This window comes from Stegostoma tigrinum, chromosome 28, assembly GCF_030684315.1.
Source record: "Stegostoma tigrinum isolate sSteTig4 chromosome 28, sSteTig4.hap1, whole genome shotgun sequence".
NCBI lineage: Eukaryota > Metazoa > Chordata > Chondrichthyes > Orectolobiformes > Stegostomatidae > Stegostoma > Stegostoma tigrinum.
Window position 1 is genome coordinate 20480197 of NC_081381.1, and position 23529 is coordinate 20503725.

Genomic DNA, 23529 nt, shown 5'->3' on the forward strand with positions numbered 1-23529 from the left:
GAGAAGAGCGTTCAATGAACTGAAGACCTTTTGCTGAAATTTCCTACGTTCCAATTGAAAGTCAATCCCTGAAGTAATGTATCAACTGACATGTCCAAACATAAATCATTCTAAATTGACATGCTATTATGAATTTGAATTCTCCTGATTATATACGTCCAATATACATACATAAAGATTGACTAGCATTACGTATGCAGTTGTCATGCCGAGTGTCTGATTTGTAAACTGCATAGTAAATAAGCGTCAGAACTTTCAAACTTTGATCCCATGAACATATTGCAACACTCACTGTGGAACCCATGTGTAACATTTATTTGTCAGTTTCACCAACTACTCTTGCAAAGCTCTCCATTATTACTATACAAGTAAGGATTGTAATGTGCCTCTGACATGCATGAAATATTATTGCAGCACTGGTTTCGAAATTATTCACAAGGTGGGGCATGGGGGAGTGACATGTCATTTTCCCACCATCATGTCCATGGGATTGGTGGTGGTTGTTGGGACTGGGGCTGGGGTTGGAGGAGGTGGAGTGGTGAACTTGCAGGTTGGAGGGAATTGGAGTTGTCATAGATGTGTCCAAAATGAGCCTGTTAGCCTACCCCATGCAAACGAGGTTCCTTCTTGATGGCCCTGTGAACTCTGTGGGCATCAGTTGTGGTGGATCTCTTTGGCACTGTAGTGTGATTCCCAGCTCAAAACCCATGATAACAGCTGCTGAGAAATTGCAAACTGAGCTACTAAGCTGCATTTAAAAAAACGACTTTTTCCTAGCTACCATCAGTTCTTAGGAAGGGTCATTGGGCCTGTCATGTTAACTCTGATTTCCCTTCACAGTTGCTGCCAGACCTGCTGAGCATTTCCAGTAACTTCTGAGAAACTTGATGGCCGCTGGGCCCAACTTCATACAGGCAAAAACCTGACAACTCTATGATTGTAAAGTGTGGGGCTGGATGAACACAACAGGCCAAGCAGCATCTCAGGAGCACAAAAGCTGACGTTTCGGGCCTAGACCCTTCCTCTGGCCCGAAATGTCAGCTTTTGTGCTCCTGAGATGCTGCTTGGCCTGCTGTGTTCATCCAGCTTCACACTTTGTTATCTTGGATTCTCCAGCATCTGCAGTCCCATTAACTCTGTGATTGTGATTTTTTTTTACTGTCTAGGGAAAAAGCTTGTGGGTAACATCCTTTTGAGGTTATCCACACTGGTGGCAGAAACAGAAGGGTAGCTAACTAATTGATTGGGAAAGGGGGAGGTGCACTGAGGCCTTGGTATACCAGTCATGGAAGTAAGCGAGGGTTATGGGGTAAGCTATTTAGGACTGAAATGAGCAGAAATTTCTTCAGAGAGAGGTGAACTTCTCTGCCTCAAAAAGTGGCTGAGGCCAAAACATCAATGGCTTTCAAGGAGTGAGATATAGTTCTTAGGCCTGGTGAGACCAAAGGGTATGGGGACAGGGAATGGAACTGGATGATTGCCGTGATCATATTGAATGGAACAACAGGCTTGAGGGCAGAATGCCCTACTCCTGTGCCTGTTTCCTATATTTCTATTCCTTCATCTCAGTGTGAAAATAATACTCTTTTGTAAAACATTGTTTTATTTGTGGCAGAATGGCAGCCACCATCAGTTCTATTTAAAACTATTTTGGTCATGTCTACTGAGTGGAGAGACAAGGTGATTTATTGCAACTGAACATTGGGTTTGTCCACCCGAACAAGATCAGAACATTCACCATTTATCAAAATGAAATTGAGCAAATCACACAAACCATAATAAAACAATTTAGAATATAATAGCTTTACCTCTTTGAGTATTTGGGGAGGATATACTTAAGTTTCTGAAGGTATTCAGTGCCATAGACCACAATTTCTTCTTCTGGATGGACTTCAGTGTTGACACTAGCCATGATCCCTTGAAAAAATTGCGTCCAGTTAAATCCCTGGAGGTACAGATATGAAATGAAAGAATTGAGCAGTTAATCCTCAGCAGGTCCGGCAGCATCTGTGAAGAAAAGAATCAGTTAACGTTTCGAGTCTGGTGACCCTTTGTCAGAATTAGGTTTTTTTTTCAGTTTTTAACTGAGCAGTTAATACATGTTTGTTCAATAATAGCACAGAAGAGACTGGATATTAAGATCAGGTTCAGGTACCAATAATCATACTTGTCAGAAAGGAAAGCTCAAAAAAAAATCTATGCACAAGTTAAGTTATTTCATATTCTCTACAAAGAGCCAATATCCTCACTTCTTTGACAGAAAGGCACAGTTAAACAAGATATCCAAAAGGTACAATGGTTAACACTGTGAAGTAGGTAAGCAGGAGCTGAAGATTACAATGATCTGTATCTAGATAGAAGGCTACATGGTAACTAAAGTATGCAGATGGGAGAACAACATACAAAGAAGACCAGTCAGTGACAAAGGAACCAATCTGAACATCACTGACAATTCTGGAACCAGACAGACCATTATGCAATCATTACATTGAAGAAAGCTTAGGTCGGCAGATTTTGGAAACGTGCGGACGTAGTAGGGTTGTTGTAATGGGTGACTTTAACTTTCCCAATATTTATTGGAACCTCCTTCGAGCAGAAGATTTGAATGGAGCTGCTTTTGTAAGGTGTGTTCAGGAGGGTTTCCTAACTCAGTGCGTTGACAGGCCGACGAGGGGAGAGGCCATTCTAGACTTGGTACTCGGAAACGAGCCGGGGCAGGTATCAGATCTTGTGGTGGGAGAGCATTTTGGTGATAGTGACCATAACTGCCTCACATTCTACATAGCTATGGAGGAGGAGAGGATTAGGCAAAATGGGAGGATATTTAATTGGGGAAGAGGAAACTATGATGCAATTAGACATGAGTTAGGAAGCATGGACTGGGAGCAATTGTTCCGTCGTAAAGGCACTATAGACATGTGGAGACTGTTTAAGGAACAGTTGTTGCGAGTGATGAATAAATATGTCCCTCCGAGACAGGCAAGAAGGGGTTAAGATAAAAAAGGAACCTTGGATGACGAGAGCGGTGGAGCTTCTCGTCAAAAGGAAGAAGGTAGCTTACATAAGGTGGAGGAAGCTAGGGGCAAGCTCAGCTCTAGAGGATTACAGGCAGGCGAGGAAAGAGCTCCAAAATGGTCTGAGGAGAGCCAGGAGGGGGCACGAGAAAGGCTTGGCAGAATGGATTAGGGAGAACACAAAGGCATTTTACACTTATGTGAGGAATAAGAGAATGGTCAAAGAAAGTAGGGCCGATCAGGGATAGCATAGGGAACTTGTGTGTGGAGTCTGAGGAGGTAGGGGAAGCCCTAAATGAGTTTTTTGCTTCTGTCTTTACGAAAGAAACAAACTTTGTAGTGAATGAAACCTTTGAAGAGCAGGTGTGCATGCTGGAATGGATAGAGATAGAGGAAGCTGACGTGCTGAAAATTTTGTCAGACATTAAGATTGGCAAGTCACCAGGCCCGGACCAGATTTGTCCTCGGCTGCTTCGGGAAACGAGAAATGCAATTGCTTCTCCACTTGCGAAGATCTTTGCATCCTCACTCTCCACTGGAGTCGTACCTGAGGACTGGAGAGAGGCAAATGTAATTCCTCTCTTCAAGAAAGGAAATAGGGAAATCCTCGGCAATTACAGACCAGTAAGTCTCACGTCTGTCGTCTGCAAGGTGTTAGAAAGGATTCTGAGGGATAGGATTTATGACCATCTGGAAGAGCATGGCTTGATTAAATGCAGACAATATGGCTTTGAGAGGGGCAGGTCATGCCTCACAAATGTTATCGAGTTCTTTGGAGGATGTGACTAGAAAAGTTGATGAGGGTCGAGCTGTGGATGTGGTGTATATGGACTTCAGCAAGGCATTTGATAAGGTTCCCCATGGTAGGCTCATTCAGAAGGTCAGGAGGAATGGGATACAGGGGAACTTAGCTGTCTGGATACGGAATTGGCTGACCAACAGAAGACAGCCAGTGGTAGTAGAAGGAAAATATTCTGCCTGGAAGTCAGTGGTGAGTGGTGTTCCACAGGGCTCTGTCCTTGGGCCTCTACTGTTTGTAATTTTTATTAATGACTTGGATGAGGGGATTGAAGGATGGGTCAGCAAGTTTGCAGACGGCATGAAGGTTGGAGGTGTCTTTGACAGTATAGAGGGCTGTTGTAGGCTGCAGCGGGACATTGACAGGATGCAGAGATGGCCTGAGAGGTGGCAGATGGACTTCAACCTGGATAAATGCGAGGTGATGCATTTTGGAAGGTCGAATTTGAAAGCTGAGTACAGGATTAAGGATAGGATTCTTGGCAGTGTGGAGGAACAGAGGGATCTTGGTGTGCAGATACATAGATCCCTTAAAATGACCACCCAAGTGGACAGGGTAGTTAAGAAAGCATATGGTGTTTTGGCTTTCATTAACAGGGGGATTGAGTTTAAGAGTCGTGAGATCTTGTTGCAGCTCTATAAAACTTTGGTTAGACCGCACTTGGAATACTGCGTCCAGTTCTGGTCGCCCTATTATAGGAAAGGTGTGGATGCTTTGGAGAGGGTTCAGAGGAAGTTTACCAGGATGCTGCCTGGACTGGAGAGCTTATCTTATGAAGAGAGGTTGACTGAGCTCGAACTTTTTTCATTGGAGAAAAGGAGGAGGAGAGGGGACCTAATTGAGGTATACAAGATAATGAGAGGCATAGATAGAGTTGATAGCCAGAGACTATTTCCCAGGGCAGAAATGGCTAGCACGAGGGGTCATAGTTTTAAGCTGGTTGGAGGAAAGTATAGAGGGGATGTCAGAGGCGGGTTCTTTATACAGAGTGTTGAGAGCATGGAATGCGTTGCCAGCAGCAGTTGTGGAAGCAAGGTCATTGGGGACATTTAAGAGACTGCTGGACATGCATACGGTCACAGAAATTTGAGGCTGCATACATAAGGATCAATGGTCGGCACAACATCGTGGGCTGAAGGGCCCGTTCTGTGCTGTACTGTTCTATGTTCTATGTTCTATATCTTTCCTTCGTATTAACCTAAATATCATGCCTGATATCTAATGTAAAATGTGTCCAGAAAGCAATCACTGAAATAAATCTACTCACATTGAGATCAAATTTCTCTTGAAGCTCTGGAAGTGTCATTCTATTATACAGTTGTGTAATATCGTGCCTTTCCTCTGGAGGTACAGTAGCCTATAAAGAGAGAGACAGAGAGAGAATCAGCTTTACTTCAGCTTCTACCTGAGACAGTTTGTTTCCATAATGGGAATATGGGCAATTTATTTCCTGAAGATAACCTTAGGCAGTTCAACAGAGATTAGCATCACTTAATTATGAAGTGAATTGATAGGGTGGAAAATACTACCAGGAGGACTGTATATAGCTTAAATGTGGAAAATACTACCAGGAGGACTTGTTAAGGTTACCAACATAATGTCAGAGGAAGCTGAGGGAAAACAAATGATATAAGACCTCAGACCACAAGATACAGCAGCAGAATTAAGCTATTCGGCTCATCGAGTCCACTCTGCCATTTGATCATAGGTGATATATTTCTTAACGCCATTCTCCTGCCTTCTCCTCATACTCTTGATTCCCTTACTAAGCAAGAACCTATCTTCGTCTTAAATATACTTAAATGACTTGGCCTCCACAGCCTTCTGTAGCAATGAGGCCCTCTGGGGGCTGAAGACATTCTTCTTCATCATCTCAGTTCTAAAGCACTGTACCTTCTCTCTGAGGCCGTGTCCTGGTGTCTCCTAGTAGTGGAAACATATTCTCCATGTCCACTCTATCCAGGCCTCTCAATATTCTGTACATTTCAATGAGATCCCCCTTTATCCTTTTAAACTCCATGGAGTAAAGGCTCAGAATCCTCAAATGCTCCTCATGTGACAAGCTCATCATCCAGAGATTATTCTTGTTAATCTCATATGGACCTGCTCCAAGGCAAGCACATCCTTGCTTAGGTACAGCACCCGGTACTGCTCACAATATCCTGACAGGCAAGATGAAGAGGGGTTACCCGGAGGAGGCTGATTTGGAGCTACAGCATTTTCTGTGCTTTAATTTCAGCGGAATTCTAATCAAGCTGCAAAATCTTGCCTGGCTCTACTGGGTATCTGTGCAAAGTGACTTCTACATCTTCACATTTGCCCACAAAAGTACAGAAGTGCACAAAGCTAGATCACAAGTCAGGAAATTCGGCAGAATATAAAAAGCAGCAAACCTGACTAAAGAGCTAATAAATATGGAAATACTACAATATGAAAGAATTTTAGATAAAAATATAAACAACAGATGGATAGTAAGACTTTCTACAGCTGTTTAAAAATGAAGAGCAAACAAAGCCCGCAAGAAAATGAGTGTGGGAACTAACTGAAATATAAGGAGAGGGCAGATGAATCAGTCTTCACTATCGAAGCACTAGAGAGGGTGCAGAGAATTTTTAAACAGGCAATACAGGCAAAGGTCATTTATAAATACTGGGAAAAGATTGAGGCTTTTTATTATTGAAGAAAATCAAAAGACTTACAGATTACCCAATAGATGAAAAATAGATAAAAAAATTAAAGGTTTTGATAGAGTGCTTACAAAAAGAATACTTGCTCTTGTGGGCAAGAGCATAACTTGATGACTATGTTTTACTAATGGCCTCAAGAAATTCAACAAGGACATCAGAAGAAACATCTCTCCCCAAACACTGGAAAGAACTTTGAACACACTATCCCATGGAGTGAATGGGGTAGACACACTTCAGAGTGAGTTAGCCAAGTAAATGGTTGAGAAAGGAATGCACAGTTATGTTTGATTTGATTTATTGTTGTCGCATGTACCTAAGTACAGTGAAAAATTGTGTTTTGTGTGGGGTACAGGAAGAAATAAGAATAAGATCTGTTGAAGATAGCTTGCAAAAAGTCGCCCAGTGTCAGTGTCATCTTGAATATGCTTGGTTTAGCTTATGAAAGATGGGAGGAGGGTCTAGTGGAGCATAAATGGGCTGGTTCCACTTCATGGCCTTTTTCTGTGCTGTATACCCAATGTAATCCCATTAGTTAATTGACCTCAGGTGATATGATGGGAGAATCTCTACAATCATTCAGCCTCAGTAGTTTTTTGATTGATATTATCTAATCTTCAACCTCATTTCTTACTCCTGATCACTACATCTAACCTTCTGATCTTGCTCAGGAGAGACCATATGATATATGATGCCTTCAAGTATGCTTGCGAACATTCACAGGTTAGGTTAGATGTTAGCTACAAGACTGTTGGCAATTGAAAGAGGAGCCTTTCAAGAACGGTTAGTAATGAGGCGAAGGGGAGAGGAAAAAAAAAACAAGATGAAATGGACATCTAAATCTTGAGAAATACATTTTGTGTTATTTGTGAATTTATGTATGTAATAGCCAGTTTATTTCTGAGTCAATGTTAAAAAAGGAGGGTACATTGCACCATGATGCAACTGGACTGACAAAACCTTCACACCTCATTAATTCATCAAACTATGCAACTTGACCGTCTGATCATTTGGATCTTATTCAAATAAATTGTTATAATAATAGTGAATCCACATGCAGCTGTTTAATTGCACAACTACAAGTATAATTGAGCAGTATGCACGCATTTTGATGGCATAGAAAGTTTCCAACTGATCAACATATTGTAAAACTTGCATCTAAGATTTATCCATTCCTTATTTTCCATTGACTCCACTCTATTGTTTTATGATAGATTTATTCACTGTTTCTTGTTTGAGATATTTTGTTCATAAATCTCTGGTTTTGCGGTAGCATTCCTGCCTCTGTGTGAAGACAAAAGGGGTTGACCCTGTTTCAGCTAGTCCTGAAGGTGACTGAAAACCTCAGTTAATGTATGGTCAGAATTCAGCAGCATGTGTGCTACTGTATCCAATATGAGGCATTAAGGAAGAACATAGCAGAAGAATGGACATGTTTTCAAGGAACGCCTGAGCCAGGACCAAACAAAAACAGAAACTGCTGGAGAAAGTCAGCAAATCAGGCAGCATCTGTGTGGAGATTACAGCATTAATGTTTTGAGTCCAGTGGCCCTTCTTCAGAACAAAGTCCAGCGACTTCTGAAGTGTCACTAAACATGACACATTAACACTCTTTGTTGCTCTTAGATCTTGCCAGAATTGCTGGGTTTCTGTTTCCGTTTTTGCTTGTTTTAGATCTCCAGCATCTGCAGTTCTTTACTAAACAAAAAAAACTAAAAGAACTGCCAATAATGGAAATCAGAAACAAAATCCAAATTTTCTGAAAAAACTCAGCAGGTCTGATAGCATTCGTGGATAGGAAGCAGAGCTAACAGTTAGGGTGTAGTGACCGTTCTTCAGAGCGGTTCTGAAGAGGAGTCACTGGACCCAAAACATTAATTCTGCTCTCTCTCCGCAGATGCTGCCAGTCCTGTTGAGTTTTTCCAGCAATTTCCACTTTCATTTCTGCAGTTCATTGTTTTATTATAAGAGCTAGGACCACATGCTTAAGGAGAATGGTACAATTCTTCAATGCAATTATATACTGTGCTTCCTGTTCATCATTCTACCGGCATGGAAAAAAATATAGAAATGTCAAATACTTACATTTGCCAAATCAATTTCAAACTCCAGGACTTTTGTCATTTCTTCTTTAACAAAAGTATCATTTTTTGTCACGTTTCTGTCTTCCCTGATCATCTTAGCAATTATGATCATAAATTGCAAATAAGCTTCACGCACCTTTGTAAAGAGCAACACCATTATATTCAGGGAGCAATTTATCGGATTGATACAAGCATACAGGTTTTTACATTTGTACACCCTTTTACTGTGGGGTAAATGATTGCCTTTCACACTTCCAATACAATGAAAATGCATTCATCTTTTATCCATTCTTGGAATGTACAGAACACTGACAAGGCAGTATTTATTACACATCTGCAGGTACTCTGAGACCATTTAAAGTCAGCCACATAATATAGAGCTTGAGTTACAAGTAGGTCCTTCAAGGTTGGGTTCATAGGTTAGTGGATTTATGAGTTTTTATGACAATTTCATTGTTATTTTCTGGTGCCAGAATGAAAATTTGCAGATGTTTTGAATTCTGTTCACAACTTGTTAAAAAGGGATTTGAACTCAGAACCTCTCTGTCATTAATTCAAAACTACAACCACTGGGCTATTGTACCCAGCATATTAGGACATTGGGCACATGTCCAATATTCCGCCCATTTTAAAAGCTGAAGCCATAAATCAGACGTGTTCCTGAGTTCCAGCGTATGTTGCCAGCATAGTTCTGTGCCAAAAAGGCTAGATATGATTGTTTACCTTTCTACACGAGCTAACAAACTGAAGAGACGAGATGTGAACAAGTGTTGTCTATGGTTAGCTTTATTAGTCAGGAAACAAAAGTGGTGATTTCCTGAGAGATTTTCTTCAACCATTAGTTTGAGGAATCGGTCCAGTTTTTAAAAAAGTTGTAAGGTAACTGTGTAATTCCTTGAAATGAAACATGTTTAAAGGGAGGAAAAACAATAGTCGAAAACTCATGAATGTGTGGAAATAGATAGTAGATTGCAACCAGTAAGAATCCATCATATTTTCTGTGTAGTCAGTCTCAGAGCTCACCCTCTTGTAGTTTCCATTTCTGAAATAATAATCTCTGGAAGGCATCCCCAGATTGGGCTGATCAACCTGCAAGAGTTACAGGCAACGCATTAAACGCGAGGCTCTCAGTGATGTAAACTGATTTTTGCTTCTCTGATTGAAAAACATCCAAGAAATTTGACACCAACATGAAAAAAGGATCCCACTCCTGCTACCATTGACTCATTGTGGGGCAGCATTGAGGACTATCTACAATATTCACTGCAGCAATGTACTAATGCTCCTTTGACAGCACTGGTTTAAAATCTACGACATTCAGAACAAAGCAGCCTATTTTATTGGAACCCCACCTACCACCTTAAGCATTAATTTCCTACATCACTAATTCACAGTGGCAGCAGTGAAACTTGCAACAAATCAACCAGGCCCTTCCAACAGCACCATCCAAACCTGCTACCTCTACCAACGAGAAGGATAAGGAAAACAGGCACATGGGAACACCACCAGCCACAAATTCTGCTCCATATCACACAGCATCTGGACTTGGGGACTATATTGCTGCTCCTTTACTGCTGTTAGGTCAAAATCCTGCAATTTCCTTCTTAATGTGGATGTGGTGATACCACATGGACTGCAGTAGTTCATTGCTTTCTGAAGGGCAGTCAGGGGGTGGGTAATAATTCTGGCTAATATTCCTGTGTAAGAATAAAACCGTTGATTCAAGGAGACAGGAATGGGCACTTCATTGAAAATTGCCAGTCATTCTCCATCCATTCATTTTAACAGTTGGATCTTTGTTGGGAATGTGTCCTGGGCTCTCTGACAGATGATAATGACAATGAGTGACATTCCTAGCTGGCAGCATGGATTCACAACATGACAACATAAAATATTTGGGCACATCAGCAATCTGACTACATTTTGCACTCGTGGCAATTGGAAGGGTGTTAAATCCAGTTTCCGGCTTGCAGATCACAAGATGGCCCCATGAGCAGTACATTCAGGTGATTCTAGTGAATTCCCTGTGCCATAAGTCATCAGCCAATGTAAATGCATGATCTCTGAAAAGTTGGAACGCTTGGAAATATTTTGCAAAGTGTGAGAAAACGCATTTTGATTATAGATTCCTAGTGGCCAATATTCACCATTAGAAACAAAATGGAGGTCAAAATGAAAAAACAAACAAACAAACAAACAATCTCAGGTTCAAGGAAGAATCACAAGTTGAAAAATTTAAACAGATAGTTGATGCTTCTATGAATGACTGATAGAGGATACAGAGTGAATCAAGCATCAATCATTTGGAGTGACAGTTACTCAGGATGCATGTTACCACCAAGCATTATGCACTGCAAAAAATGCTTTAAAATGCTTTTAAAGTACTACATTCTCTTAGATCTTCAAGTGGCAAACTTATGGTACCTACATTTGCATACAGAGGATTCCTTCTGTGCCAATGTTACATAGATTACCTCCCATCCATGGAGCAAAAGACTGTTCAACACCAACGGCTTAAAAGTAGAAATGGATGATATTTTGCTTACATGAATGATATGTCTACTCGAGTTTCTGTCATCAGTCCAAACAAACATCTCCACAATAACTCTCTTGTTGTAATGGGCATTGAGTTGTGGTAGGATGGTCTCCAAACTCCAGTCAGGCTCTGAAGAGACAGAATGAAAGCAACATCTATAAATTTTGGAGAAAACTTTTCACACAAGATAGCATACATGGTGGGCTCCATCTGAATCCACCTCATCCAATAAACATAGAAAAACTAACCCGCATCCCTCCCTCGCTTTAGCAGCGATGGTATCTATCACAAACATGGTGGGTTCAGACAAAGAAATGGCATTCTGGTGATATCTATGGCCAGCAGCAAGAGTGGCTTGTGCCTTGAACATTGTAAAATATTCCAAAGTCCTTCACAGGAACGTTATCAAACAACAGGTCATCATCCAACAAAATTTGCTGTCAAGATACTTGAAGGCAATAATTACTGGAAATACTCAACAGGTTCAGAGTTAATATTTCAGTTCAAGTTGACTGACTGAGGAAAGATAGAAGTGTAGTTTATTTTAAAAAATTAATCTTTCACAACATATGACCATTGCTGGCTGCACCAGCATTTATTACCCATCCCAAATTGCCCTTGAGGATAGGTGCTGACCATCTTCTTAAACTGCTGAAGTACATGTGATATCGGTATACCTACAGTGCTGTTAGGAAGTGACCCAGCGACAGTGAAGGAATAGAGATATAGTTCCTTGTCAGAATAGTAGCTGGTTTGGAGGGGAACATTTTATCTGGTGGCACAACTAAAGTTGGGAGAGTGCGCTGTCATCCTTTATTTCCATTAGTTCACTGAATACAACATATATTTCGGTGTTTTACCCAATTCCCAAATGTGGCCAAAGGTATAGTTTCTCTACATATTAGTTTCAGAATATAGAAGGAAAATACACAGCAACCACATTTCTTTAATAAAGAACAGAATTATTTGTTTATTATAACAAGATATACTCAAAAACGCAAAGCTGATTAACAGTTTGAAATATAGAAATGGAAATATTAACTCTTCTAATTAATCTAACACATACATACACATATATACTGGGTTAAAAAAAAATTTCTTTGCACAATTTTATTACAATATTTTGGCCAAATAATTGTTAATTCTTGAAGGAAAATGATAAGATAAATTATGCCTTTTGTTCTCGTGTCTTAGTACACAAAAATGGTGCCGCCAGACATGTGCAGTTGTTGCTGGTATGATTTCAGAAGCAACGTATATGTCAAGCAGATGTCTCACGAATGTCTCTTCGAAATTTGCTACGTCAGAATTTTCAGTTCTCACACTGGGATCTCGAAAGGGTTTCTTAAAACATGGGAAAAGAACAGGCAAGTGCCCTATTAGCAGGCTACACCCCAAGTAACCTTCCCAAATAATGCCTAAAAAAAACTCCTCCAAAACCCTAAATGGTCATTAACTCCGACATGTCACATAGCATAACTATCTCATCCAGCAGATGTTACTTTAAAAAGTAGAAAATGTCATTCAGATAATCTTTAATTTAAAAAAAGATGTCCAGACATCTCAGTTTTTCAAGTTAATAGAGGAATATGGGAAGTCTGCTAGCAGGGAGCCAGAATAGGTCATCTTGATTTCACACGGGCATAGATGAATGTTTCAGTGACAGACAACTATTAGTTTTAAATCTAGGAAAGGTTTTAATGGTCATGGATTCAGACAAGTAGATGGAGCTAAGTTACAGATCAGCCATAGTCTCACTGAATGGTAAAACAAGCTTCAGAAACTACTTGACGTCATCCTGCTCCATGTGCTTTTTTTAGGTAGAACCTGCAGGCCCCAGTCTTCCCAATTTCAGTTTGAGATGTTGCTGTTCAATCATTACCAGATGTCGCTGTATGACAAATCAGAGACAAGTGGAGGCATTAAGAAAGGTTTCAGAAGATAGCATAACCTCTACAATCACTTTAAATTTGTCTAAGTTGCCAAATGGTGCAATGAAAATTGCAGTAAAATGACTCCCAAACATTTGCAGCATATTAGCCTATTGCAGATGAGAATCCTTTTAAATCAATTTAGAACTAGTAAGTCCTAACTTGCTTGTTAGGAGGCTGAGGAAGTGGCAGTGGCAATGCTGATTAAACTAAAGATTACCCTAGGGAATACAGCAGTCTCCCTGAGATAACACACAAGGCCATAATTCAATGTATTAAATGAAGAATTTGATCACTAACAAGCATCCCCTTAGTAATGCAGTGTAGAGACAGCCCTAAACAATGTGCTCAAGCCTCTAGTGCTCAAACCCACCTTTTTTTTTTCTCCAGAATCATAGGTGAAAGTGTTACCACAAAGCCCGGGCTAATGCACAAGGATGCATGGTGACCTTACTCCATATGGCACACACTGACAGAGAGAAAGGTGTCTCAACTGAGTGATCTGATGAAAGGATCAATCTTTAAAGAATTTGAAACACGGTGCCAGCCAATCTAATCTCATGCTCTCTCCCTGCCATCTCCGAACATGGCATCTGTGTACCCTTCTTCCTTTCCAGAAATTGTTGTGGAAATCCAGGACAGACCTCTGTCACATAAATGGCAGTTACTCAGTTGGTGTATTCTTGGGATGGATCTCACAAGTTGTTATCAAAACTTGAGTCAGGCATGGCATTGTATGGTGTCTTTGTGGCCAGATGCATATTCAGCACCTATAAAGACAGCGTGAACAAGACTGAAGGGGAGAAAGAATTTGTGTCTTGATGAATGCAATTCTTTGCAAGGGTTACTTCCTTCAGTAAGAGCTGGATTCTAGTACCATCCTGTTAAGGGCTTCAGTGGCAACAACAGAAATAGCTAATGCCAAGCTCAAAAGAGTCCCAGCTCTCGAAGGATTTAAAAATAGATTTAGAATTACCAAAGTTGGGGATTTATTTGAAAACTGTTGCATACCTTTCGTGATACCCCAGTCGGATGTGGCAACTGGCCACCCTCCAATTTCATCCAATAGATTTAAGAGTGGCTCAGAGTCCCTTTCCTCAATTAAACCTGTGATAAAAATGAAAAGCAAGACTTGCATTTATATATTACCATTTACACCTGCAGACTGTTTAAAGCATTTAAAAGCCAATTAAGCCCTTTGCATACAATTAGAGCATCTCCACAGTATGGAAGCAGGCCATTTGGCCCAATTAACCATTGAAGCAGTTAATATTATAACGTCTGAACTTATTCAGAAACAAGTAAATAAAGGCTGTTTCTTTCAATCACAATTTCCCCTTTCAGATTTATATTAAAGAATTGAGACTTCCACTCTCACTTTATGCCAAAAGGAACATAAAATTTGTGAACTAGCCTGAAAAAAAAACACTCTCTTCTAAGAGGCATAATCACTATATTGTTTCTATAGTTTATTTCAATGTGATGCTAGTGGGTGTTGAAGTTTGAAATTCCCACAAATTAACCTTTGTGTAGAAAAGGTCCAAGTGATTTCTGGTGAATCCATGGTATTGTTGTTTTGGGAGTCCTATTGCAATGTAACTGCGATAACACATCAGTAACAAATCCAATGTTTCACTTGAAGCCAATAACTTCTGTATTTGCAGACGTATTCAGCAAAACAAGAGATGCTTGTTTTCTACCACATTTTTTTAAATCTGTCTTGTAACTCCTTCCAGCTTACAGAAAGGATTCCAAAGCTCCTAACATTGCTTCAGCAATGAGACACTTTTCCCACCTTCTTTGTTTTAACGTCCTTTATGACAGGATGTTGTTTGCCCCAGATTCTTACACTCTTCTAAACAGACTGACTGAGTTCGTACTCATCTGCCGTAAAATTCTGTTTTGGCTAAGGCTCAAAACTGAAAGGTATGAAATTGGTCGGTCATTACACATGCCATCAGAGTTTACCTTTATTGGGTATATAGTGGCAGGATGATGAGTGGGTGCATTTGTTTAACACCTATAAATGAGGGAGTCATGTTTGACTGCAAAGATCTTTTCAACACTGATCCACAGCAGGCTTGCAAAGTCAACTGTTTTGCCACACCAATCAATTTTCAGCTCTACCCCCATGCCTTTGAAATTAATTTTCAAACCATAAACTCAAACACAAGGTTAACTTAAACATCGGTCTTCATCACAGCAATGTACAGCAAGACAGCTCAAAGAACAGAGAGGTCTGTTGGGCAAGATTATAACAAAGCAGGAATGGGAAAACAATTCAAGCAGAAGGTAAACGAGGGACTGGAAATGTAACTTTTGAAGAGAGATGGGAATTAGTGATATGGGAGTTTCTATTCTGCAACAATGTTAGAATCTGGAGATGTGTAGGCTAAACGTTCTGATAAGGATGGACTGCAGGAAGAGAAAGGGGTGCACGGTGATTAGCGCTGCTGCCTCACAGTGCCAGGGACCCGGGTTCGATTCCAGCCTTGGGCAACTGTCTGTGTAGAGTTTGCTCATTCTTCCCGCGTCTGTGTGGGTTTCCTCCGGGTGGTCTGGTTTCCTCCCACAGTCGAAAGATGTTCAGGGTGGGTGGATTGGCCATGTTAAATTGCTCATAGTGCCCAGGGATATTTAAGTTATGTGTGTTAGACATGGGACATGCAGGGTTAGTGGAATGGGTCTGGGTGGGACTAATGGCCTGTTTCCACACTGTAGCAATTCTATGAAGCAGAAAACAGAGCTGAAGCAGGCTGCAGAGATGCTGGGACCAAGGTAGTGGTGGAATCTGTGAACTAAGTTGGGGATTCAGAAATCAAAGGGTGGAGATCGAACCAATGAAAATCAAGGACAGCTGCATCCAGTAACATTAAAAATTCATCAAAGAAGCATGATCTCCCCTTGGTTTTATAAACACAGGTGTGGAGTTAAAGAAAGAGAGCTATGATATCTCTTTATAAAATCCTGGTTTGATTCCAATTTTAGCAATAAAAGTATTCTTTCCCAGATGTGGCATTCTTTGCCAATCTCTAATTGCCCTTGGGTAGGGTTTGGTGAGTGAAATGGCTGTGACCTATAGTGCTGCAGTATGACCCAGCTTGCTTAGCTGACCATTTTCAGGAGGAGCTACCAGATCTCAAACTAGCAGCAAGACGTTTACTTGATCCCACCCTCCAGTTTTACCATTGCCCATATCTGATCAATCTTCGTGACTCTGTTACCTCTGCTGAACTCAGACAGTGGAGATTTGATCTTCCACATCTGTGTGCTTAGTTCCACCTGAGACAGTGCATTTATTCATTGAGCCACTGGAGAAAGTCTAGGCATGCATACACTTTTAAGCAAAGAAATGATTTTAAGTTCAACTCACTGCCATTTATGCAGGATTTATACAGTTGTTTAGCTTTCCTAAAAGCTTCACGGTTTCCATCAACTGGCATTTCTAAAACACCTAAAAGCACAGAGAGGAAGAATAACAGCTGAGTTAAATATGACTCTTTTAATTGAAGGATCAAAGTGACCTTTAAAAGCATCAGGTCTCTCTGCTGGTCCTACATCTGTGTATCTCACAAATGGATACCAATTACTGAATAAAACCATCCCTGTTTTGTGCTCCTGACATTTATGGGTAAACTTTCTGTAGACTTTTCCATGGAGTGTAAACATTGGATCTTTCCTTTCAAGTCAATTGCTGCACAAATCAGAATAAGGACATGACAAGAATTTTGTGGAAATAATTGCCAAGTACATCCACGTCCAGAGTCCATTGAGAATGTGTTTTGCACAAGAGAAAATCGTTTACGTAGAATGGAACAATTTTGCACTTCCTGTTTACTTTATCAGCTCAAAAATGACAGAAGCAAAATACTACAGAAGCTGGCAAGCAGAAACGTCACAGAGAATGCTGGAGAAACTCAGCAGGTCAGGCAACATCTATGGGGAAAGAAAGCAAATGGAGCCAGAAAAGAAACCTTTGGGATTGAATCAACCTCTTTTATTGTACTTTGTCTGATTTTGCTCAGCAGTGAAGTCTGCAAAAAGATGGATATAAAAATGACTGTTAATCAGAACTTGCGAGTCCTTCACTGGTCAGGTTGTATTAAAACAACTTTCTTCAGGTACACGTTCTCTGCTTGCCAATTTTTTTTCCAAATGCAATACAGTATCTAATCAATACTTCTATTATATTTGAAGGAGTTTAAGTCAAGTATTTGTAATGTTCAGCAACACAATGTCCCGGTATTTTTGTTTACTTTTATCTAAGAAGGTGATATATCCTTTTGAGTACCATCCTGATTAGTGTTGGACTTTTACCTTTCAGAATGATTTCCAGTTCATCACTTAGAATATCAATTATACTGTATCTCGAGCTGGTCTCTGGTATAATATGCCGATTCAGCCAGCCCCCACAGGCATATCTGTAAAAGTCTTCACATGGTGAGGCAGATGGATCCATATTTTGGATTATCCTTGCAGCTGAATTGAACGAAAGGCAAGAATCATATTTTTTTCCCCCAGTTCTCTGGGACTGTGTCATCCATTAGCTATTTATGCTGCTATGTGTATTCAACATGATAAAAGATTTTGATACCAAATAGTGGGATAAATCAATTCCACTGGTCAGTGAGACATACACTAGACAGTATAACTTAAAATCTTCTAAAAAACAGAATAAAGACAGAGATTAAAAAAAATTTTCATGCAGAGGTTGTTAGGACATGTATTTCCGAGATAGAGTGTACTTAAATAATTCATTTTAAAATTATCCTAAAGCTAAAATGACAACAGCCTTTCAAATCAATACAACACACTGAGGCAGGACTACATTGGACTGTAAGGATGGCCGCACATGGCTCCCTGCTATTTACCAGATCCTGAGCTCTCCTTTGGGGAGCTGGCAAACTATGCTTTCAATGCATTGTGATGGGCTGAATGGTGTCCTTTAAATGCTGGAAGAATCAAAGCAATGATGGTTATACTTAAGAATTATTATTTATTGTTTATGTTTTCATCCCCTGACTAATGTTCATGAGAAAGGAGTATAGCTCATCAATTTGTGCTTTGCATTTGCACCTCCTTTCTGCTGAAATGAATGGTTGCAGGAAAACAGAACCCATAATTATTGTCTCCTATTCCACAATAGAGTTCCATGAGCAATTAGCAGGATATAGTGCATTTGATAGGATTTACAGATCAAGTGCAAGTGATATTGCTTATTTTCTAGGTCTTAATTTAATGGAAAATTCCAAACCTTACTCACCCGCAGCCACACAGTCCGATGTCATGCACACATTGTCCAAATTGCTGGAGAACTGTTTGTCTGGGGACCGAGAATACAATAAGGCTTCAGTCAGAAAACCCCCACCAATTTAGCTTCACCAAGGTGCAAAAGGTTATCAAAAAGGCTGCAATAAATAATCCCTCCCCCCACCCAAGCCTTGGTACCATATCAGTCCTCTGAGAGAAAGGAGAACCTTTCAGGGAGAAAATAGGGACTCTTAAACAGCATCATTAAAATGGATTATTTGGTTATTCATCTCATCACTACTTGTGTGGTCTTGCTGCGCAAAAAGTGGCCGTCAGGTGTGCTTAATCTGCAAAAGTGACTTGACTGCAAACATATTTCAAAGACAATGAAGCAAATTAGTTTGGGATGTCCTGAAGATGTGAAACGTGCTTTATGAATGCAATTTCTTTCTTACTCCTAATTTTAGCAATAGTATGTTTCTCATTCCTTCCCTGAACTTCCTTTTAAATTCCTTCTGAGCTTCAAACACACCATTCCACATATTTTTCAGTTCACCCGTTCTATTTATATTAAAATCAAGAAACGTTGCATCATCTCCTGCTCCAGCTCATATTTTAATTTTTTCCAGAATTCAAAGCTGCCAAACACTTTACCTTCCATAATATGTGCTAGGCTTCGAAAACTCTGCTATAACTCATTTTAACCTAAGCCTAACAGGAAGATAGCCCAACTGATGCCCTGTTTTAAGCTGGGCTGACTTTATATTCCATGTATGCCAATCCTGAAGAAAACTGAGCCATTAAACATTATTTCAGTTTGATCTTAACCCACTTCAGTCACGTATATTTCACAATCTTTCCTAATCTTCTCAACTTTGGTGTTGTTCTGTTCTTATGAATGTTAAAACTTTCAACTTGACTTTACAGTAAGAAATGCTCTCATGGAGGTGTCATTAAAGCTTATTCATGTAATGCTTAACAGATATTAATGAATGTAGGTTGTGTGTTAAAACAGACTGAAGCATAACATAATTGTTTGCAAAATAGCCTTCTGTGCTGACTTGCTTAGCTGGATAGGGAATTTAGAAATGTATTTGGTAAAATTGTTTTTGTTCTGTGGGCAAACCGTCCACAGAGTTGAGTATAAACAATACTTCATCTAACACATTAACAGAATTAGAAGGCAGGAAAAATTGATAAACACCTTCACAACTCTGTGCAACATCCAAGGATTTTCACATCAAGTTTGCTTTGTGAAGCATGCTCTTGCTTGTTATACAAATAAATGGAACAATCAATTTTAATGTGGCAAGATCTGACAACCAGCAAATGAGCAGCGAGTTATGACAATATTTCGTTGAGGCACAAGTACTGCTCAGCATCCCAAAGAACGTCTTGCTCTTCTTGGAACAGTACCATAGATTTTTTTTATTTTCAGTTGAACCGCCATAAACATATGGGACCCTGAATTAATCTATCATCTCAGGAACATCACCTCTGGCAATACTTTCTCAGTTCTGCACTGACATATATCAGGATGAGTTGAATGCACAAGATATTAAGAACAAGAAAGACTTCAGCTGTTAGAAGTCTGCTATTTTCAATCAGATTTACAGACACCACTCTCCCGATGTTGTATACAACTAATAGAGTTTTGCAGTCAGAATCTACAGTGCATCTTTCATTAAATTGCTGCAGAAAGCAATAATAATCTAAAGGGTTCTCTACAAACATTTTTAAAATGTACTGCAAACTCTCTGGAAATGAGGAGGCTACATTATTTCATTGCATAACTCAATCCAAAGCTAATAGAACAATCATAATTGAAAAACAGAATATTCAAAAAGATTAATAAAATTGCATTTATAAATGCTCCAATGTTATGCTAAGCAATTATGTACATTAGAGATAAAATTCCAAATGTAATATTCCTTTTATACTCTATTTTTGCAGTAGTGATATGGTGTGAATCCTCTCTACCACACATCATGGCCTTAGGAACTTCAACATGTCGCTTATGTTTCCTTAGCATGAAGCTGAATTTGTTTTGGTGCTTATGTCTTGAGGGTTAGCTAAGGTTAATTGTTGGCACATGAATGAGAACATTGTGGGTTCAGGTCTCGTACTGTAGACATCATTTATAAAGATATTTTCGTGCATTAGTAAGAATGCATTATTGGTGATGTCATCTGAGCAGCCTGCAATTTGGAATGAAATTGGCCAATCATATGTATCAAATCATAAAGCTGTAACATTTTTTTTTGACTACAGTAGACTTGCAAGTCAATGGAGACCATAGCTGCAATTCATTTAGTGCAAAGATGCAAAACATTGTTGGAGGAAATTTTCAACTTATGGATCAGTTATAAAAGTGGAGTTGTGGATCATTACATAAACTATAATACCATTATTTTCACAGATTTCCCACATTGAAGTTAAAAATCTGCTCCATAGTTTCGTTGTGTTTGACACATACAAAAAGACTTACCGAACACTTAGTGTGAGTATGTGATATTCAATTTATATCAGTTTAACAGTTTCCATCAGCAAATAAAATGATCTCTACCTTGCTATTTCATTTAGTTGAATTTATTCTTGCAAGATTTTTAATAATGACTTCTGTGTTTAATTTCATTGAAAATTCTTTACTCCATAGTAGATAGAAGTGCTGACTTCTCACTCATAGCCAGTTTTTGATAACTTGTCTGTATACAGTGATTATTGTTGCTGTTTTATCTGTTAGAATAAGCAGAGATTGCCCTTGTGTGGCAATAAAGTGTGGTCTCGGTTCATTACTTTTTCTCGTCTACAAATCGTAATGTTTCAATTTTTCCTCCTTTCTACTGTACTCACATTACCCCTTTTTGGCATGTTAACCAATAGCCTTCTAACTCTCACCTTTATGCTGGTACATTTGATTACTCAACTCTGCACTCACTTGCCTACTCATTTTTATACTTACTCAGTGGAGACCTTGCTCTTTATATCTGCTTATTCTCATGCAAAGCTAAGCAGGTATTCATTTGAGCCTGTTCTCTCGTGTATGTATTTCCTCACTCACGCATGAAGTGATGTTCTCGTTCATTCATCCAATCACTAACACAGAGGCTCCAATAAACAAAATTGCAAGTAAATTTGATAGGAATGTGATCTTGATAAAATAGCAATTTTTAAAATCTAATTGACCAATTATTCTGCTTAATCTCCGATAATTATTCATTTTAATTAATTTTCGATCTTTGAACTCACTTCTGGACACCCCAAATGTAGCTCACCATTGACAAGACACAAGTCAGGAGTGTGATATAATACTCCCCATTTTTTCAACTGAGTGCAGCTCCAACGACTCTCAAAAACAGTTTACAGTATAGTGCTTAGTTAATAATGCTTGTAGTCTTATGCTGCAATAAATGTTTTAAAACATTAAATCTTGTCATGTCATTATTCCAGCTGTTTTAATTGGGAATTCAAATTTATTTTTAAACATTATTGGTGCTTATGAAGCTTTTTTTATTCATTTGTGGGATGTGGGCGCTGACTGGCCAGCATTTCTTGGCCATCCCTAGTTGCCCTCGAGAAAGTGGTGGTGAGATGCCTTCTTGAACAGCTGCATTCCTCCTGCTGTGGGTTGGCCCACAATGCTATTATTGTAACACTTAACATATTGTTAAAATCTCAGATCAAGGCTTTTCACTAATATTTTCATTCCATCAAGAATATAGAATGTCAAGTTTCTATTCCTTAGTTTCTATTTCCAGGACACAAATTGTGAGGGCGTGTACTTGTACTTACAGTAATTAAAACTTTAGGTGGTTGTCATGGTGATGCGAAAAACATATTTCTGCTCCCCCCACCAGTACTCCCACTTACCCCAGTTCTTTAAGGTACTATTCCCTAGGCCTTACTCTACTTCATATTGGTACTCTCCAGTCCATCTCCCACTCCAATCACACAGCCCAGTTCTCCACTGCCTGTTTTTCCCCTCCAGATCACATTTGTGCTTGTTCTTTCTCTGACTCCTAAGTCGTATTAGCAATAGATTTTGAGAAGTCAGAAATTCCTCTTTACATCTGATTCTCAATCTCTTAGAAGAGCTCTGGAGAATCGGGTACAAATGAGAGAGGTGCATATGCTGTCTACAGACTGCAAATCAGTTACGTAGGTATTAAACTCAAATGTCTGCCTGACCCAAACTTCACAAATAAATACTCAGGAGGGAAAATAGATGAAACATACTTCGCTGCTCAAAACAGACATTGTCACCAAGCAGCAAAAACAATTATAACTTACTCAACATGATCAAATTCAGAACATTTTTAAAAGCTCTGCCTATTGCTTTGTCAATTATAAGTGAGATGATGTGACCCTTCATCAGGGTCTAGGCCCGAAACGTCAGCTTTTGTGCTCCTAAGATGCTGCTGGGCCTGCTGTGTTCATCCAGCTTCACACTTTACTATATAAGTGAGATGATGATGTGTTTATGATACATTGAACTGCATGTGTTTCCTTATAATTTTCTTCCCCTCTCTTCTGAATTATATCAGAATGTGGAGTCACTGGCATTTGGAGCCCCCATCACTTTGCTTAAATAGCCATGTTTTATGTATTCATTCAGACTGTCAACAATACTAACACATTTAAATATTGAGGGTGAATGTCATCCTTACCCAATCTCCACGTATCAAACTTTCCAGCACCAATTCTAGATGACAAACACATAGGAACAGGATCTGGATACTTAGTCCATTGGATCTGTTCCGGCATGGCAGACCTGTTCCTCAATTTCATTTACAACCTTGGATCCATATTCTTACCTGACCAAATAAAACAAAGCCTTGATTTCATTCTTGGCCAACCACACCCTCTTTCTTAACTGCAGATGCACTGCTTTCAAACACAGTTAACTGTGCCCAAGTGACAATGAGAAGTCAAACTTATCACAACCAGTCTATTTAACTCAGCACCAAAACCAATGCCTAATCAAAACAAAAAGCCACAGTCTGGAGAAAGATTATGGCCCTTTTAAAACAGATGATTACAAACAATGATAATCTAGCCTCCAGAGTCTGGAATTATTCATGTATTTAGGGGGGTAATTATTTCTTCCTTGCTCATTTGAAAGGGGGACTTGCAAACTATTTGCAAGCTATGTGTTTGAGGCCTTCCCACTGCAATTCTATTGGAATGAATTTCACACTTTATTAAATATCTCCCTACTTCTTAAATTTATT

At 39.5% G+C, this 23529-nt stretch overlaps 1 protein-coding gene across 2 annotated transcripts in view; it reads right to left on the reverse strand.

Moving 5' to 3' along the window:
• The window catches only part of mmel1 (membrane metallo-endopeptidase-like 1), a 72096-nt gene that overhangs the window by 43387 nt on the left and 5180 nt on the right, over positions 1-23529 (reverse strand). For both annotated transcript variants that reach the window (XM_048561557.2, XM_048561554.2), the window contains exons 3-11: positions 18312-18371; positions 17366-17527; positions 16422-16502; positions 14060-14155; positions 11128-11246; positions 9605-9670; positions 8583-8717; positions 5081-5170; positions 1809-1945 (exon numbers count right to left, since the gene is read on the reverse strand). In XM_048561557.2, coding sequence (XP_048417514.1) covers positions 1809-1945; positions 5081-5170; positions 8583-8717; positions 9605-9670; positions 11128-11246; positions 14060-14155; positions 16422-16502; positions 17366-17527; positions 18312-18371 — 946 coding nt within the window. The remainder of the gene's footprint in view (positions 1-1808; positions 1946-5080; positions 5171-8582; positions 8718-9604; positions 9671-11127; positions 11247-14059; positions 14156-16421; positions 16503-17365; positions 17528-18311; positions 18372-23529) is intronic.